This window comes from Nycticebus coucang, chromosome 2 (genome assembly GCF_027406575.1).
Source record: "Nycticebus coucang isolate mNycCou1 chromosome 2, mNycCou1.pri, whole genome shotgun sequence".
NCBI classification, from domain to species: domain Eukaryota; kingdom Metazoa; phylum Chordata; class Mammalia; order Primates; family Lorisidae; genus Nycticebus; species Nycticebus coucang.
In genome coordinates, this window is record NC_069781.1 from 106,392,427 (window position 1) to 106,411,747 (window position 19,321).

Here is a 19,321-nt window from a genome sequence, read left to right on the forward strand (position 1 = left end):
GAAGATCAGATGGTAGAAGAGACTGGTTTCATGTCTAGGTTTTCTATTCTGTTCTATGATGTCTATCTCTCTCTTTTTTTTTTTTTTGAAGAAAGGCTCTTTTGTGATGTAAACATTTCAGAGGGAAGTTTAAAGAAATAGTCGAGAAAAATCATCTTTTCTTAATAGCACTGCGTGATTCCATGTTATTCTTTTTGTTCAAATTTAGAACATAATGAGTGCTCCTCGGGTCAAGTGTGTTAAATTGATGCTGTTCTTTTAAAAAAAAAAAAAATTGAAAATATTTGTTAAAGGGATACAAGTGTTTTTGTTACCGGGATATCTTGTATGATGTTTATGTCAGGGTTTTTGGTGTGCCCAACACCAGAATAGTGTTCATTGTACCCAATAGATAAGTTTTTATCCTACACGCACCCTTTCACCTCCTCCCTTCTTGGCTTCTTGTGTCTTTTAATGCCCTTGTGTACTCATCTATTAACTCCCACTTATTAGTGAGAACATGTGGTGTTGGGTTTTCTATTTCTGAGATTCTTCACTTAGGATAATGTTCCCCAGTTTCCTCCACAAAGTGGACAAAAGAGAAGAACAGAAGTTTTTTGGAAAAAGACAAATGGCCCACAAGCATATGAAAAAATGCTCAATGTCACTAAGCCTCAAAGAAATGCAAATTAAAACTAAAATGAGACACCACCTTTCCCATATGAGAATGGCCATTACTAAAAAGAAAAGAAAAACACCTGGTGACATGGATGCAGAGAGAAAACAATGTTTATACAGTATTGGTGGGACTGCAAATTAGTTCAACCTCTATTGAAAACACTAGGGAGATTCCTCAAACAGATAAATGTAGACTTACCATTTGATACAGCAATTCTACTACTGGGTATCTGATCAAAGGAAATGAAAACATTTTTGAAAGACACCTGCACTCAAGTGTTTATCACACAGCACAATTCACATTTGCAAAGATTCGGAATCAACCCAAGTGTCCTTCAATTCATGAGTTGAGTAGATAAAGGAAATGTGGTATATAGAGTAGTACTCAGCCACAGAAAGGAATGAAATAATGTCATTTGTAGCAAGGCGAAGGGATGTGGCTCTTTCTGTGTTAAAATCCCAAGTCCCAGTGTTTGATTCACCTATATAGCATTTTCATCTCTAGGGAATGTATATAAAATGTTTCTGTATTAAATACTTTGAATATTTTGCTAGGCACTGGAATTCTGTCCTCCCTAGTGTAGGATGAATGGTTCACAATGTGTTATTTTTTTCTGCTGTCATGTCTTAAGATATGTCACTGTATCTTATGTATCATAGATATGTCTATGTATCTTAAGATATGTCACATGTCTTAAGATACTGTCTTAATGGCAGTATATGCTTTCAGAAAAGCTGCTGTAATTCTAATATTTCTTTATGAAATCATATTCACTCAGACTAATTATAATCAATGATTGTATTTTTATTGTCCCTAGTGTCACATACTCAACCTAAAAAGAGCCCTGTACTACCTCTGATATCTATCTCATTGAACATAGGTGAAACATTTTACTAAGTCATAGCAATCTAGTTAATTCTGCTTGCTTTCTTTCCTTTTGTGAACTTATTAATAACAACTTGCTCACAAGGGGAAAAAATGTATAACAAAATATGCAGTTCAGAGTCTTTTAATGATATATTCAAAGTGTAGCCTTCGTTTTCATAAAAAATATGCCAATATCTCACAGAAAACTTACTTTTAAAATTAATAGATCAATGACCTTGCTAGAAAATAAGAAGAGGTAACTTTATTATGGAAAATATGTGGAATGTCTGAGACTAAAATGGTTATGATGGACTGAAGGACGCAGAAGTGACCCTTACTTTTCTTCTGTTACTTGTGGGGTTACACGTGGTTACATATGGAAAAAGAGTACCCAAGGTGGAAGTGATTCCAGGGGCTTCTCAAGTTTGGAAATAGAAGGATCTGAGGGTTTTCATAGTCTGAGAACAAGTAAGATAATCTGGATCAAACACTCCTTAACATCCAGCAATTCTTTTAGACCAGAATTCAAGCAATAGAAGATTGCCCCAAGGTGAGAGTGACATGCGGGGGTCCCTGGGTTGCAAATGTAGGCAATTCTCCACAAGGCTAAAGATACCAGATGAAAGGAAGGAGGAGCCCCATGTCCTATAAGCAAGCATCTCCCAGTGAGTCCCTCTGCAGAGGTCTGCAGGGTGTGTTTCTACTGGTTCATCACTGCAAATGTCCCTTCCGTGGGTCCTAGTTACCTAGAGATGATAACTAGTCTCAACATTTGGCCCAGACTCTGTCTCCACAGGTTCTGTGTTGGGACACTGTATTTCTCACCACAAGCAAGGTTTGGGCACAGAATTTATAGTACCTCCGTGTTTGTATGTGTGTGTGTATGTTTGTGTATACGTGTGTGTTTGTGTGTGTGTATGTGTGTACGTAAAGAAACTTTAAATTTAATTTAAAGTAGTTTTGCATTGGTGGTTTATCCAGACAGCTCACAGAATGAAGAAAATATATGATATAAGGGAATTTTATGTCTTCATTATGGTGGAAGTTACACAACCATATACATTTGTCAAAACTAACAGAAATGCACATTTTTTTAATTGAATAAATTCTCAGAAATTGTACCCGTACATCATGCATGTACCCCAATGTAAATACTAAAAATGTTTAAAAATTGAAAGAGTAGTGATTATTGAGTTAGATTCTAGTGTGTGTACGTGTGTGTGTGTGTATAAATATATATATGTATACTAGAGCTATTATCTGCAATCTGTGTATTAACCATATTGTGGTATTTTTCCCTGGCAGGCGACTGCGACACCCCGCTGGCATCTGCCTTGCCTCCATTGTCCTTCAGCAGCTCTTCAGAGCTGTCCAGCAGCCACGGCCCTGGGTTTGCAAAGCTTAATCGAAGAGATGGTGAGTTTGCTTTTTCCTCACATCGCTCCTTGGTGACTCTCATTGGATTTTCATTTAATAAAATAATTATAATTGATTGATGCTTTGCAGAAGGAAATAAAATTCCAAATAAGCATATTTGTTCCCATTTGAAACTCTGAGGATGTCTTTGACATGAGCATAGTGATCACTTCGCTGGCTGGTCCTGCTGGGCCTGTCTTGGTCCAAGCCTCCTGAGCCTGGGAACAAGTTACAGCTGACTTGACAGTGTTTGAACTCTCTGTATACGCACTGCAACATGTAAATCTGTATCCAAGGCCTCAGAATGAGTTATGTCCTTTAGTTTACCTTGAATTTTTTTTTTTCCACAAGTATATATTTCATTGTCCCAGATTGGATTATTTGGTTACCCTTCTTTGGACAAGAAAATTGGCAACATAAAGACGCATTTTAAAAAGATTTTATTATGTTTTAACTACAACTCTTAGTTTATTTCTCATTATGGCTAACTTTAGCATCTACTATGGAGAAATAAACATGTAATGGTTTATTCATGCTCCACTGTGAATTTTCCATATATATTTGTAAGCATATCTCACAAGGAGTGTTTCTTTTACATATGCTTAAACAGAAGTGTAGAGAATCGAATGTTATCTAGCTGTGTAAATAAGAGGGAACTTTAAATATTACATAAATAGTGACAATACATCAGCCTGGCATTTTTCAAACAAAAACTAAGTAAAACTTCCTAGAATAGATTCTCAGATAATTGAATTTACAATTACTTTTATGGGTTAATATTCTAACAAGAAATATTGGTAGCATACGTGAAAAAAGTGTACTATAAATATGGTTTCCTATTTCATTATTGCCTTATTTTGTTTTTGTGTTTTTCTGTTTTATCCCCTTCCTGTTGTATTCCTTGGTGTTTTTAATATTTGATCACATTAGTGAATTGCACATTGGGGCCAAATAAATACATTCTTTTCTTTCTTACAGGCAATATAGTAATCAAAAATGAATAACTTCTCATTCTGCTTAACATACATTTAAGTCTATTACTTAATTCATTGCTGAGAATTGTGTTCTGCCTTTTTATTTGTTTGCATTTTACTTTTACATTCCTGAAGAATTAAAAGTATAATGGATGGCCATTATCACTGAAACAGTGACTGAGATGGGGCATAGGGAATAATGGAAAATAAGAGCAATCTCAGTCTATAGTTCTTTAGATGTCAAATGCTATTTTATTTATTTTTTAATTTCAAAATATGAAGAGGGCATAAATGTTTTTATTAAATGGATAGCTTTTGTAGTGTTGGAGCCATGGCTATAACTGTGCCCAGCCCTAATAGTGTTGATTGTATCCGTTAGGTAGTGTTTTGCCCCCTCCTCTCGCCTTCCCCTATTTCCAATGACACTTACTTCCATATGTGCATATGTATGCCTATGGGTTAGTTCCAATTTATTAGAAAGTATATGTGGTGTTTGTTTTCTATTCCTGAGCTACTTCACTTAGGATAATAGTCTCCAGTTTCATCTAAATTGTTGCAAAAGGTATTAATTAATTTTTTTCATGTCTGAGTAGTAGTCCATGTTATGCATGTACCACATTTAGTTAATCCACTCCTGAATTGATGGGCACTTGGATTGATTCCACATCTTTGCAATTGTGAATTATGCTACAATAAATATTTGAGTACAATTATCTTTTTGACAAAATGACTCCCTTTCCTTTGGGTGGATACCAAGTAGTAGGATTGCTAGATCAAATGATAGGTCACTTTTAGTTATTTGAAAAATCTCTATAGTGTTTTCCATAGAGGTTATACTAATTTTCAGTCTTGCCAAAAGTATGTAAGCATTCCTTTCTCTCTGCATTTATGTCAGCATCTGTTGTTTTTTAATTTTTTCATTAAAAGTCCTCCCAAAATGGGTAAGGTGACATTTTGTAGTTTTAATTTGCATTTCATACATTTTTTTCACTTGTTTCTTGGCCATTAAGTTTTCTTTAAAAAAACTTCTGCTCATATCTTTTGACCACTTTTTAATGGGGTTGTTTCTTTATTTTTTTTTCTTGCTGATTTGTTTGATATCTTTGTAGGGTCTGGATATTAACCATACAGACCCTACAGATGGATAGTTTACAAGTATTTTTTTCCCATTCTCTAAGTTGCCTATTTGCTCTGTTGGTTATTTCCTTAACTATGAAGAAACTCTTTACGTTTCATGTATTTATTTTTGTTGTTGTTGTAATTGCCTTTAGTCATAAATTCTGTGCCTATGATGGTATCTAGAACAGTTTTTTCTTTTTTTTTTTTTTTTGGTTGCAGTTTGACCAGGGCTGGGTTTGAACCCGCCACCCTCGGTATATGGGGCCGGCGCCTCACCGACTGAGCCACAGGTGCCGCCCTAGAACAGTTTTTTCTATATTTTCTTCTAAAATGCTCTAGGCTTCATGCCTTACATTTAAATCTTTTGTCTACCTTGAATTAATTTCTGGGAGTAGAGAGAGGTAAGGGTCCTATTCATTGTTCTGCATGTGGCTATCCAATTTTCCCAGCACTATTTATTTTCCCCAGCATACATTATTGTCTGCTTTGATGAAGATCAGTTGACTGTATGATGATGGTTCTATATCTGGATTCTCTGTTCTATTTCATTGGTCATTGACACTAATTTTGTACCAATACTATACTGTTTTGGTTAGTATAGTCTTTTAGTATAGTTTGAAGTCTGGTAATGTGACAGTTCTAGATTTTTCTTTTTGATTCAGATTGCTTTGGCTATTCGGAATTTTTTCTGTGTAGAATTATTTTTTCTAGATCTGTGAAATACTAATCTTATGATGGGGGAATGCACTGAATCTGTAAATCACTTTGGGTAGCATGGACATTTTAACAATGTTGATTCTACCAATCCATGATCATGATACCAGAAAATGCTTTCATTCCAAGTTCACTGTAAGTTCAACAAAACTGATAACTGTATTCCAGGGTATCATTTACTGATATTGTCATTTCTTTCTCAAGTTACACTTTTAACATATAAGCATAAATAAAACAATTTTAGGCTCAGCTCCTGTAGCTCAGTGGCTAGGGTGCCAGCCACATACAATGGACCTGGCGGGTTCAAACCTGACCAGGCTTGCCAAACAATAATGACAACTACAACCAAAAAATAGCCGGTGATATAGCAGGCGCCTGTAGTCCCAGCTACTTTGGAGGCTGAGGCAAGAGAATCGCTTAAGCCCAAGAGTTAAAGGTTGCTGTGAGCTGTGATGTCATGGCACTCTACAAGGGCAATGTAGTAAGACTCTGTCTCTAAATAAATAAATAAATGAAAGAATTAGGAACATTTATGTGAGGCCGGGGGCAGTGGCTCACTTCTGTAATCCTAGCACTCTGGGAGGCTGAGCTGAGTTAATTGCTTGAGCTCAGGAGTTCAACAACAGCCTGAGCAAGAGTGAGACCCCATCCCTACTAACAAAATAGAAAAGTTAGAGAGAGTCCCAGCTACTGAGAAAGCTGAAGCATGAAGATTGCTTGAGCCCAAGAGTTTGAAGTGGCTGTGAGCTGTGATGATACCATGGTACTCAAACCTGGGCAACAGAGTGAGACTTTGTCTCCAAAAAAAAAAAAAAAAAAAAAAAAAAAAAACTCAAACATTTATATAGATACAGAATTAGTACTACCCATGTATAATACACATCCTTATTTTTCCCTCAAAATTTGGGCAAAAACTGGGCAGTGTACCTGGCAAAATAAGATATGTTTTTTCCATTTGTTTGTGTCATCTGTAATTTCTTTCTCCAATTTTTATTTGTTTTTTGTTTTTTTTTCGAGACAGAATCTGACTCAGTTGCCCTTAGTAGAGTGGTGTAATGTCATAGCTCACAGCAACCTCAAAATTTTGAGCTAAAAGTGATTCTCTTGCCTCAGTTTCCCAAGTAGCTGTGACTACAGGTGCCTACCACAAGGCTGGGCTATTTTTAGAGAGAGAGTCTCACTGTTGCTCAGGTGAGTCTCAACCTCCTGAGCTCAAGCAATCTGTCTGCCTCATCCTCCCAGTGTGCTAGGATTACAGGAGTGAACCACCACACCTGGCCTTCCCAGTTTTTCATGTTTCTCCTTGTAATTTCACTTTCTTGTTTAAGGGTATTCCTAGGTATTTTATTTTCTTTATAGCTATTGTGAATGGGATCGCATATTTATTTTAATTCTCAGCTTGACTGATACTGGTGTATATGAATGCTACTAATTTCTATATATTAAATGAAGAACTGGTACCCATATTTCAGAAATTATTCCATAACATTGAGAAGGAGGGAATACTTTTCAATTCATTCTATAAATCCAATATCACCTTGACACCACAGACAGGAAAGGACACAACAACAACAAAAAAAGACAACTACAGACCCATATCCCTTATGAACATTGATGCAAAAGTCCTCAGTAAAATATTAATGCTAGCAATCCAACAGCACATTCTTAGTGAAGCATCACAAGAATGGAGAATCATGAATCCTATGTACTCAATTTTGATATGAGGACAATTAATGACAATTAAGTTCATGGGGGGCAAGGAAAAGCGGAAAGAGGGAAGGAGGGAGAGGGATGGGGCTTTGGTGTGTGCCACACCTTCTGGGGGAAGACATGATTGCAAGAGGGACTTTACCTAACAAATGCAATCAGTGTAACGTGGTTTATTGTACCCTCAATGAATCCCCAACAATAAAAAAAGAAAAGAAAAAAAATAGTCTCTACAAAAAAAAAAAAAAAATAGTTCTTCGTAACCCAGAGGGCTTCATCCTAGGGATGCAAGGATGATCCAACATATGTAGATCAATAAATGTGATTGGAAGTGAAAATAATGACCATATGATAATCTCAATAGAGGAAGAAAAACATTCAACAAAATCCAGTTCCCTTTGATAATAAAAAAAAAACCCTCAACAAACCAGAAGGAACATACATCAAAATTATAACGGCCATATATAACAAAGCCACGGACATCATACTGAATGGGAAAAGGCTGAAAGCATTTCTCCTAAAAACTAGAACAAGACAAGGGTGCCAGTTGTCACCACTTCTATTCAACATGGTGCTCGAAGTCCTAGCTAGAGTAATCAGGCAAAAGAAAAAAAAATAAAAGTTATCCAACTTGGGAGACAGGAGGCCAAAGTATTGCTCTTCACTGATGATAAGATGTAATGTCTGGAAAACTCCAAAGATTCAACCAAGAATCTCCTGAAGTGGATGAATAAATTCAGCAAAGTTTCAGGTAATAAATCCTATTTTGTATTAAGTACATGATTATGAAGATTTTCCATCACAGGGATTATTATTATTATTTTTTTCACATATACATGTGTTCATTAGGCTTCCACTTTTTGCCTTCACAAAATTAAAAAGGCTTAAAATTTAACAACAATAACGGACCAGAAACATAAACCTTGCAAAGGACAAACGAAGACAATACTTTCAGAAAAGAAATCAGACGATTGCTGCAAAACGTATTAAGCAATAATAATAATCAAATAAGAGTATGTCTATTATGGAATGCTTTGACTCTGAGGTTCAGTATGGAGTCATCAATTAACTACTTCTTATTATTCTTTTCAAAATATCAAAGAATAGACAACTAATATTTATAAATAAAGATAAAAGATAATTTCAAAAAATAGATCATGCCAAATTTTATAAACAATAGGAAAAGAAGAAATACTTCAAAATCATTCTACTTATTCTGGATACACCTGATATTAAAATTAGAAAAAATATATAAAGGGGAAATTACAAACATAATTCACTAATAAATGAGGATGTAGTATCTTGTATTCTAAACAACACATTAATGAGTTGAAGTAAAAATTAATGTGTAAGTAATGTACTTTAGTCAAAATCGAATCCAGTTTATGTGAGAATTAGGCACTATTTTCTTTCTTATTTTGTTTTTCTTATTTTTTTATTAAATTATAGCTGTGTACATTGATATGATCATGGGGAATCATTCGCTAGCTTTACAGACTGTTTACCAAGTTTCACATATACCCTTGTAAAATGCACCGCTGGTGTAATCCCACCAATCCCCTTCCCTCTACCCACCTCCCCCCTCCCTCCCCTCCCTTTCCCCCTTCCCCCTATTCTTAGGTTGTAACTGGGTTATAGCTTTCATGTGAAAACCACAAATTAGTTTCATAGTAGGGCTGAGTACATTGGGTACTTTTTCTTCCATTCTTGAGATACTTTACTAAGAAGAATATGTTCCAGCTCCATCCATGTAAACATGAAAGAGGTAAAGTCTCCATCTTTCTTTAAGGCTGCATAATATTCCATGGTGTACATGTACCACAATTTATTAATCCATTCGTGCATCAATGGGCACTTGGGCTTCTTCCATGACTTAGCAATTATGAATTGAGCTGCAAAAAACATTCTGATACAAATATCTTTGTTATGATGTGCTTTTTGGTCTTCTGGGTATATGCCCAGTAGAGGTATTGCAGGATTGAATGGAAGATCTATTTGTAGATATCTAAGTGTTCTCCATATCTCTTTCCAAAAGGAATGTATTAATTTGCATTCCCACCAGCAGTGCAAAAGTGTTCCCTTTTCTCCACATCTGCGCCAACATCTCTGGTCTTGGGATTTTGTGATATAGGCTACTCTCACTGGAGTTAGATGGTATCTGAAAGTAGTTTTGATTTGCATTTCTCTGATGATTAAAGATGATGAGCATTTTTTCATATGTCTGAAGGTCGCACGCCTGTCTTCTTCAGAGAAGTTTCTCTTCAAATCCCTTGCCCAGCCTGCGATGGGATCCCTTGTTCTATTCTTGCTAATGCGTTTGGGTTCTCTGTGGATTCTGGTTATTAAACCTTTGTCAGAGACATAACCTGCAAATATCTTCTCCCATTCTGAGGGCTGTTTGCTTGCTTTACTTACTATGTTCTTGGCTGTGCAGAAGCTTTTTAGTTTGATCAAGTCCCAGTAGTGTATTTTTGAAGCTGCTTCAATTGCCCGGGAGAGGGGGGAGTCCTCCTCATAAAATACTCGCCCAGCCCGATTTCTTCAAGGGTTTTCCCTGCACTCTCCTCTAGTATTTTGATAGTTTCATGTCTTAAGTTTAAATCTTTGATCCAGTGAGAGTCTATCTTAGTTAATGGTGAAAGGTGTGAGTCCACTTTCAGTCTTCTACAGGTTGTCAGCCAGTTCACCCAGCACCATTTGGTAAATAGGGAATCTTTTCCCCACTGAAAGTTTTTAATTGGCTTGTCAAAGATTAAATAACGGTAAGTAGCTGGATTCATCTCTTGGTTCTCTATTCTGTTCCAGACATCTACTTCTCTGGTTTTGTGCTAATACCATGCTGTTTTGATCACTATTGATTTGTAGTATAGTCTGAGGTCTGGTAGCGTAATTCCTCCTGCTTTGTTTTTATTTCTGAGTAATGTCTTGGCTATTCTAGGTTTTTTCTGATTCCATATAAAATGAAATATTGTTTTTTCAAGATCTTTAAAGTATGACAGTGGAGCTTTAATAGGGATTGCATTGAAATTATATATTGCTTTGGGTAGTATAGACATATTAACAATATTGATTCTTCCCAGCCATGAGCATGGTATGTTTTTCCGTTTGTTAATATTTTCAGCTATTTCTTTTCTTAGAGTTTCATAGTTCTCTTTATAGAGATTTTTCACGACCTTTGTTAGATAAATTCCCAAATATTTCTTCTTCTTTGGCACTACTGTGAATGGGATAGAGTCTTTAACTGTTTTTTCAACTTGACTGTTGTTGGTATATATAAAGGCTACCGATTTATGAATGTTGATTTTGTAACCTGAGATGCTGCTGTATTCCTTGATCACTTCTAAAAGTTTTGTAGTAGAATCCCTAGTGTTTTCCAGATATACAATCATATCATCCGTGAAGAGTGAAAGTTTGATCTCTTCTGACCCTATATGGATACCCTTGATCACCTTTTCTTCCCTAATTGCAGTGGCTAAAACTTCCATTACAATGTTAAAAAGCAATGGAGACAATGAGCAGCCGTGTCTGGTTCCTGATCTGAGTGGAAATGATTCCAATTTAACTCCATTCAATATGATACTTTCTGTGGGTTTGCTATAGATGGCCTCTATCACTTTAAAAAAAGTCCCTTCCATAACGATTTTCTTAAGTGTTCTGATCATGAAAGGATGCTGGATATTATCAAAAGCTTTTTCTGCATCGATTGAGAGAATCATATGCTCTTTGTTTTTTAATTTTTTTATGTGCTGGATTACATTTATAGATTTGCGTATGTTGAACCAGCCTTGAGATCCTGGGATAAAACCGACTTGGTCATGATGTATAATTTGTTTGATGTGTTGCTGGATTCTGTTTGTTAGGATCTTGTTGAATATTTTTGCATCTATATTCATTAGTGATATCGGTCTATAAGTTTCTTTTCTTGTTGGGTCTTTTCCTGGTTTGGGGATCAAGGTGATGTTTGCTTCATAGAACGTGTTGTGTAGTCTTCCTTCTTTTTCTACCTTTTGGAACAGGTTGAGTAATAAGGGTACTAATTCCTCTTTAAAGGTTTGGTAGAATTCAGACGTGAAACCATCTGGTCCCAGGCTTCTCTTTTTAGGGAGGTTTTGTAAGGTTGATGCTATTTCCGAACTTGATATGGGCCTGTTCAACATTTCCACTTGATTCTGGCTAAGTCTTGGAAGGTGACGTGCTTCCAAGTATTGGTCAATTTCCTTCAGATTTTCATATTTCTGAGAATAAAGTTTCTTGTAATAGTCATTAAGGCTTCTTTTGATTTCTGAGGAGTCTGTTTTTATTTCGTCTTTGTTGTTTCTGATTGATGAGATTAGAGATTTTACTCTTTTTTTCCTGATTAGGTTGGCCAAAGGTTTATCTATTTTATTGACCTTTTCGAATAACCAGCTTTTTGAATTATTGATCTGTTGTATTATTCTTTTGTTTTCAATTTCATTTAATTCTGCTCTAATTTGGGTTATTTCTTTTCTTCTACTGGGTTTGGGGTTGGAATGTTCTTCCTTTTCCAGTTGCTTGAGATGTCCCATAAAGTTGTGAACTTCCTCTCTTTCCGTTCTCTTGAGGAAGGCTTGCAGTGCTATAAATTTCCCTCTTAGAACTGCCTTTGCGGTGTCCCAGAGGTTCTGATAGTTCGTGTCTTCATTGTTGTTTTGTTCCAAAAAATTGGTTATTTCTTTCTTAATCTCATCTCTGACCCAGCTATCATTCAGCATCAGGTTATTTAACTTCCATGTTTTTGTATGAGTATGCAGATTCCTGTTGTTACTCAGCTCAAGTTTTATTCCATGGTGGTCCGAGAAGATGCATGGAATAATTTATATTCCTTTAAATTTACTGAGGTTAGACTTGGGACCTAAGATGTGATCGATTTTGGAGTAATTTCCACGGGCTGATGAGAAGTATGTGTATTCAGTTTTGTTGGGATGAAATGTTCTGTAGATGTCTGCTAAATCCAAATGTTGGATGGTTAGGTTTAAATCTAAGATTTCTTTGCTCAGCTTCTTGTTGGAGGATCGATCCAACACTGCCAAAGGAGTTTTGAATTCTCCGACGATTATGGAGCTGGAGGAAATCAAGTTGCTCATGTGTGTTAGAGTTTCTCTTCTAAATTGAGGTGCATTCTGGTTGGGTGCATAGATATTAATAATTGAGATCTCATCATATTGAGTATTACCCTTAACAAATATGAAGTGACCATTCTTGTCCTCCTTACTTTTGTTGGTTTAAAGCCTATTGTATCTGCAAATAAAATTGCAACACCTGCTTTTTCTGATTACCATTTGCCTGAAATATGGACGACCATCCTTTCACCCTGAGTCTGTATTTGTCTTTTAAGTTAAGATGTGACTCTTGTATGCAACAAATATCTGGTCTGAGTTTTTGTATCCAATCAGCTAACCTATGCCTCTTTAGAGGACAGTTTAAGCCATTCACATTAATGGAGAATATTGATAAGTCTGGTGAAGTTTTGGGTATTGAGTTTTTCAAATGTCCAGTGGGCATTTTTAATCCTTTCGCCAGTGTGGAAATTGGAGTTTGATCCGAAGTTTCTGAGTGAGTTTACTTTTGTGGTATAGGATTGGGTTGGTCATTATGGAGGATAGGTCTGAGAATATCCTGAAGAGCTGGTTTTGTTATGGCAAATTTCTTCAACATATGAATGTCATTAAAGTATTTAATTTCTCCATCATAAATGAAACTCAGTTTGGCTGGATACAAGATCTGGGGTTGAAAGTTATTTTGCTTTAGGAGATTAAAAGTTGGTGACCACCCTCTTCTGGCTTGAAAAGTTTCAGCAGAGATATCTGCAGTCATTCTAATATTCTTCCCTTTGAAGGTAATGGTTTTCTTTCTCCTGGCAGCTTTAAGGATTTTCTCCTTCATATTAACTTTAGTGAAGTTAATTATGATATGCCTGGGGGATGTCTTATTAGGGTTGAGTCGTGCTGGTGTTCTGAAGTTGTCCGCTATCTGAATTTCAGAATCCCTAGGCATGTCTGGAAAATTGTCTTTCATAATTTCTGCAGAAGGGACTCTGTGCCCAGCGAGGCCACTTCTTCTGTTTCTGGAACTCCTATGATTTGGATATTTGCCTTCTTCGAATTATCCCAGAGCTCTCAGAGAGAATGATCCATTTTTGCTCTCCATTTCTCTTCCTCTTTGAGAGTTTGGGAGCATTCAAAGGCTTTATCTTCGATGTCAGAAATCCTTTCTTCTGCTTGCTCCATTCTGTTGCTGAGGGATTCTACTGTATTTTTCATATCTTTGAGGGCTGCAAATTCTTGCTTCAGTGTGTCTAAGTCTTTGGTGGCTTTGTCTTTAAATTTGTTAAATTGTTGAGACAACTTTTGAATTTCTCCTCGAATTCCTAATTCCACGTTGTTAATCTTGTCTGCAATCCAAATTCTGAATTCGATTTCTGACATCTCAGCCAGTTGTTTATGAATGGGATCTTCAATTGCATCTGCCATATCTTTCCTTGGGGGGGTTGATCTATTCTGGTTATTCATTTTACCAGAGTTTTTCCGCTGATTCTGCCCCATGGTTGTTTTACTCCCTCTGATTGTTTCCCCTGGGCTTTGTCGAGGGTCTGTGCAGTCTTGTGGCCTGAGAAACTGGGGCCCTGTCTGGTGTGGTGGGACTAAGTGGTTCTGTCTTCTTTTCAGCTGGTTTCTGTTCCACCCTAGTGAAACAGATACTTTGGATTGAAGTCTCAGCTGTGGAGAAATATCAGCAATTAAGTCACCCCGCCCCCCACCGGCAAACAATTGGAAAAGAAAAATCAAACCTTCCTACCACCGTGCACCCAGGGCACCACCTGATTTGTCCTCAGGTGATTGGTTCAGTTCAAAAATGTTCAAATCAATTATCTCAGTCTGCACCTATCTCAGGTGAGAGAGTTTAAGAGGACTCTGGGAACTGGATCACAGGGGTCTGATTACTACTCTGGTGTGGCTTGCTCCAGTGCTGCGTCGAGTCAGGAGAAGCCACCCAGCCAATAAATCAGTCTGGGAAGGTTGCTGCCTCCTTCCCCACCTGGCACCACTTCACATCCAGTCACTGACAGCCCTGCAGGTGGCTGACCCAGTTGCCTGTAGTGAATCGGTACTCCAGGAGTTTGTACCTGCCTGAATCACAAGGAAGTCTGCCAGGCCACTGCTCTCTGCCTCTCTCCTGCAGGAGGAGGTGAGGCCTGACAACCTTGGTGCTTGATGAAGGTTGAGGAGTTTTCAATCAGGTCCAGTCTCGCCCCTGATTAATGTTACTGACAGAACAGAACAGAACAACTCTGCGGTTCCCCTGCAGAAGAGAAGTTGAATTGAGCTCCAAATCAGCTTGTCTTTGCTCTTGTATTGTCTATAGGCTGACAATCCCCTGAGGGCCAGGTGAGTCTTAGGTTTAGTAAAGCAGACCTCTGGGTCTGCCCCACCTGGGAGTTTCCCTGGTTTGCAAGTTGGAGTTGCCTCAGGCAAACTCAGAGTCTCTAGTTGCCCAGGGAGACAGTGGGTGTGTCTTCAGAATATTCGGTAGTGAGCTGTATTGCTAGCAAGAGAGGGCTTTTGCTTTATGGCTCAGGCAATGGCTGCTCCATTGTAGCTTCCCTCCGGCCAACTGTCCTCTCTCCACTCCCGTACCCCAGAGTCTGCACCGACCAGCTGCAGCCCAGCACTCTCTACACCCCTCGAGCAATCACCCAAGAGTCTGGACCCCTGGGGAACAGGCCTCCAGACCTTGGAGCAAGAGCAGAGGGGAGTGGGGGGAGCGCTGGGAGCCTGGGGGTGTGGGCAGAGAACACACAGAGCTTTACACAGTTTTATGCCTGGCCATATTGTCACCAAAAGACGGCTGTCACACTGTGCCTCAGGGAACCGCCACTCCGGTGCAGTCCCCTCTCCGCTGACTGACCGGGACTGGCCTCCAGACCCCAGTGTGAGCGAAGGGGAGCGCTGGGAGCTCAGAATTCCAGGTAGAGACTATACACAGTTTATACAGTTTTATGCCTGGCAGGAGGATGCCGTGGCACCCTAGTAGTGGAGGTAGGTCCAGTTTTAGGAGGGTCTCTCCCATGGAGTATAGTGGGAGGACCTTTGAACTCTGACTGGTTGTTTGTGGGGCACTCTGAGCCATTCTCATGGGGGAGGGGACTCTCATCCACTTGGCGATGGATTTTGTACCTTTTGTTTGTATCCTTGTGGTCGCAGCTCATCTCAGGGGGTTGATGTTCGTTCTACAACCTTCTCTCTTAGTGCAGCTCAAATCCACCAGGTTACTTGCTGAATTTTTGACCTTTAACTCTCCTTCTGGACGGGAGCCTCTGTGGAAAGCTGGCTTCAGTCAGCCATCTTGTCTCTTCCCTTCTTTTGTTTTCCTGTTCCTTGCCCTCACCCCTCCCTCTTTCTCTGTCTGCTTGCCCCTTCCCCCATGCCCCACAATGTCATTGATAGTCATTAATTGTCCTCATATCAAAGTTGAATATGTAGGATGCATACTTTCCCATTCCTATGATGCAGATTATTTTTACACATAGTTCATGTTTCTGCAACTTGTAATGCAAAAACATATCAATCTTAATTCAATTTGTTTTTGTGTTTATGAAGTTAGAAAAATAGGCCTATAGGAATATTCCACAACTTCAGGTAGCTATCAACTGAGTTGTTTAGAAATTTATTGTTGTTCTTTTTACGATTTTGATTTTTCCCCCTTCCTATAATATTGTGCTATATTCAACAAGGAATTCCAAATTGAGAGTGATTCATTGAAAGCTATAGATTATCTCTAGTGTTTTCATATTTTTTATTAGAGTTAGCAGGGTTAATGGAAGGGTGACTAAACAACAGTTCTGATCATAAATGATTAAACATACAAATAAATGACCGCTTATCCCAGACATTAAAGCCTTTCTCTGATGAAGTGTCAAGATGTCAGCTAAAAATTAGTAGTCAGAAAACAAATCCTTCAGTTGTATAGCCTTTGTACTTTTGTGATGGAAAGATACCATGAAAACAGATGTGGCAGTGACTAAATCCTTACCCTGAGGTGTGAAAGGAGAAGAAGGGTAACTATGAATCCGTGAATCCATCTGTTCTACTGTAAGGGATCAAAATTGACATGTTTGGGAGTTGTCTTCATCCATGCTGCTTAGATGCCACTACTGCTTCTCTTTCACTAAATGATGCACTTACATAAGCAACTTATTTATCTCTTTTTTATGAAGACTCAGTTTTTTCATCAAAGATTTTATAAGTTGTGAAGCATAAACCAAATTTATTTTCAAGGTGTAAACATGCATTACCATGATTACTAGACACATTAGAATGTAATTAATTAAACATCTTTCTGCTTTCCACATTTTCATAGAGTTTCAGTATACTTTGAATTTTAATGTGTCAGTTAATAATAAAATGTACATTCTTTAAACCAAAATCAATGCCATTGTTCTGGAGGGTTATGTGGAAGCATTACAGGTTAAAGTGGAGCTTCAGGGAAGGAAATAAAGATAATGCATATCTGTAAATGACCAGACCTTTTAAGGGACAGCATAATATACCTTAATGGAATGATTTTTCTTTTTTTCTTGCCCTGGAGAAATTCTGTGCCTATAATTGTATTATGGTGGCCTATAATTGTATTTGAACCAAGGAAAATTTGAAGAAATAAACAGAATTAGCATTCAAAATACAATAACATTGTATCATTGTTTCTGGATGCAATGAATGTGTACTCTATCTCTCTCTTTAATCTTTCTCATCTACTCAGTAGAAAAGATTCCTGAGATAAGAAGATTCTTGGCTGAAAAATGTAATATTATGATTTTCTACTTTTACCTATTGTTTTTATTTACCACAATGGAGTCTTTGTATTGCCTGCAATCACTTTTACTGTTAAGATCAAACTCTAGTCCAAAGATGAGAAAAGCAGGAAAATTATTTTAGATGAATTATTGACAAAGATGACTACAGTTCTTGGATCAGCCTCAAAAGAGACTATTTTTAAAATTCTAGTAAGAAGGGTGGTACCTGTGGCTCAGTCGGTAAGGCGCCGGCCCCATATACCGAGGGTGGCGGGTTCAAACCCGGCCCCGGCCAAACTGAAACCAAAAAATAGCCGGGCACTGTGGTGGGCACCTATAGTCCCAGCTACTTGGGAGGCTGAGGCAAGACAATCGCTTAAGCCCAGGAGTTGGAGGTTGCTGTGAGCTGTGTGAGGCCACGGCACTCTACTGAGGGCCATAAAGTGAGACTCTGTCTCTACAAAAAAAAAAAAAAAAAAATTCTAGTAAGAATTTTTTGTGGGAATGTTTTGTCCTAAAATAACCTGCTGTTTTGTGTGTGTGTGTGTGTGTGTGTGTGTGTGTGTGTGTGTGTTTTAACAACTTTAGTACATATGATCATTTCTAACATGCTTCTGATCATGGCGCAGTGCTCACGGGCCAGGCCCTTGAAGAAGAGAAGAAAGAAAAGACTCTTTTAGATTAATGTTTTCTGCTCCTTAATTTATTACATAAAAGAATTCAAAAAATGGTCTTTAGATATTTAGTTATCTAATAGCTTTATTACTGAAGAATGCTTATAAATACTTAGGAAAAAATTAATCATAGTTGTGACAATTGTGTCAAAATTGACATCAACTAATTACAGAGAAAAAAGGGGGGAAAGCTGGTCCCTTATACTTCAGGGGAGATTTCAAAGTTTAGTGATAAATCCTATTTATCCATAAAATCCTATTTATCATGATATCCTAAATCCTGAGTTTCACTGAAATCTCATGACCAGTTGAGGAGAGGTGGTGGGTGAGATACAGTGTGTTTCTGCCCACCGAGAGACCTGTGTTCTGTGAACATGTGCTATGGGTCTATGGGCTCATCCTACAAGGAAAATGGGGACAAGTCTTGACCTCAAGTAGGTCTAGGGAGACACTAGGTACCACACACAGGGTGGCAGAGAGGGTGGGGCCTGTGCAGGTGCCTGCAGTCTAGCCTCAGATCCTGGATAAAATGGTGATACTCTTGCTATAGATGCCAATAGAGCTCTCATGCATCTTGAATCCCTTATAATTATGAAGCACAAGGTACTCCAAATCTTCAGACATTCTCAGACTCCTTTGTCAGAGCTCAAGGCCAGTCAACTTCTGGTCTTTTAGACTTTCAAGGCCTACTTCAGATAGGCAACCAGTGCACATGGCCAGGCCCTGCATGAGATCCTGCTGATTCCTTTCTCTGGGCTTGATGAAGGAAAAGTACCCTGTTTCCCCAAAAATAAGACATCCTCTGAAAATAAGACCTACTTACAGGAAAGATAAGACGTCCCCTGAAAATAAAAGACCTAGTGCATCTTTGGGAGCATACCTTAAAATAAGACACTGTCTTATTTTTGGGGAAACAGGGTAGCACCACCGCGGAGCAGTTTTTCTGAAGCAGCCTTGCCAGTCTCTAAGGACCTCTGGTCTCCCATATCTACATTTATAGTACTTCTTTGGGGTGTCTCATCTCACTTCTCAAGATTAGAGTGGTTGATTCTTCTTGTTGGGGCCCTTAGCTAGAGCTGGATAAGAAAGAGTCCTGCATTAAGGTCCTGTTACTCATGGAAATTTGTCCTAGGATAGTGCTGGTGGCCATGTCATTGTATAGCAAGGGAGTATTTAAAATGCCTAACTTAGCACTTATTTGTTAGCAGGTATGAACACAGGCAAGAGGTACATTTATTAGTTTTCCTTTCGTGAGAGTCAAAGACTGTATAAGGAATTGGATTAAATTTATGATGAGTGTAGAGAGAGAAAAAAAAAAGAGATCTATACTCATGTTTATAAGAACAGGCATAAAGAATATGATGATCAGGTCCCAGTAGTG

The 19,321-nt window shown here is 38.0% G+C and overlaps 1 protein-coding gene across 1 annotated transcript in view; it reads left to right on the top strand.

Moving 5' to 3' along the window:
* Window positions 1–19,321, top strand: part of LOC128576230 (contactin-associated protein-like 3) — a 267,292-nt gene that overhangs the window by 41,539 nt on the left and 206,432 nt on the right. Inside the window, 1 exon segment of the mRNA XM_053578206.1 lies at window positions 2,831–2,941. Coding sequence (XP_053434181.1) covers window positions 2,831–2,941 — 111 coding nt within the window.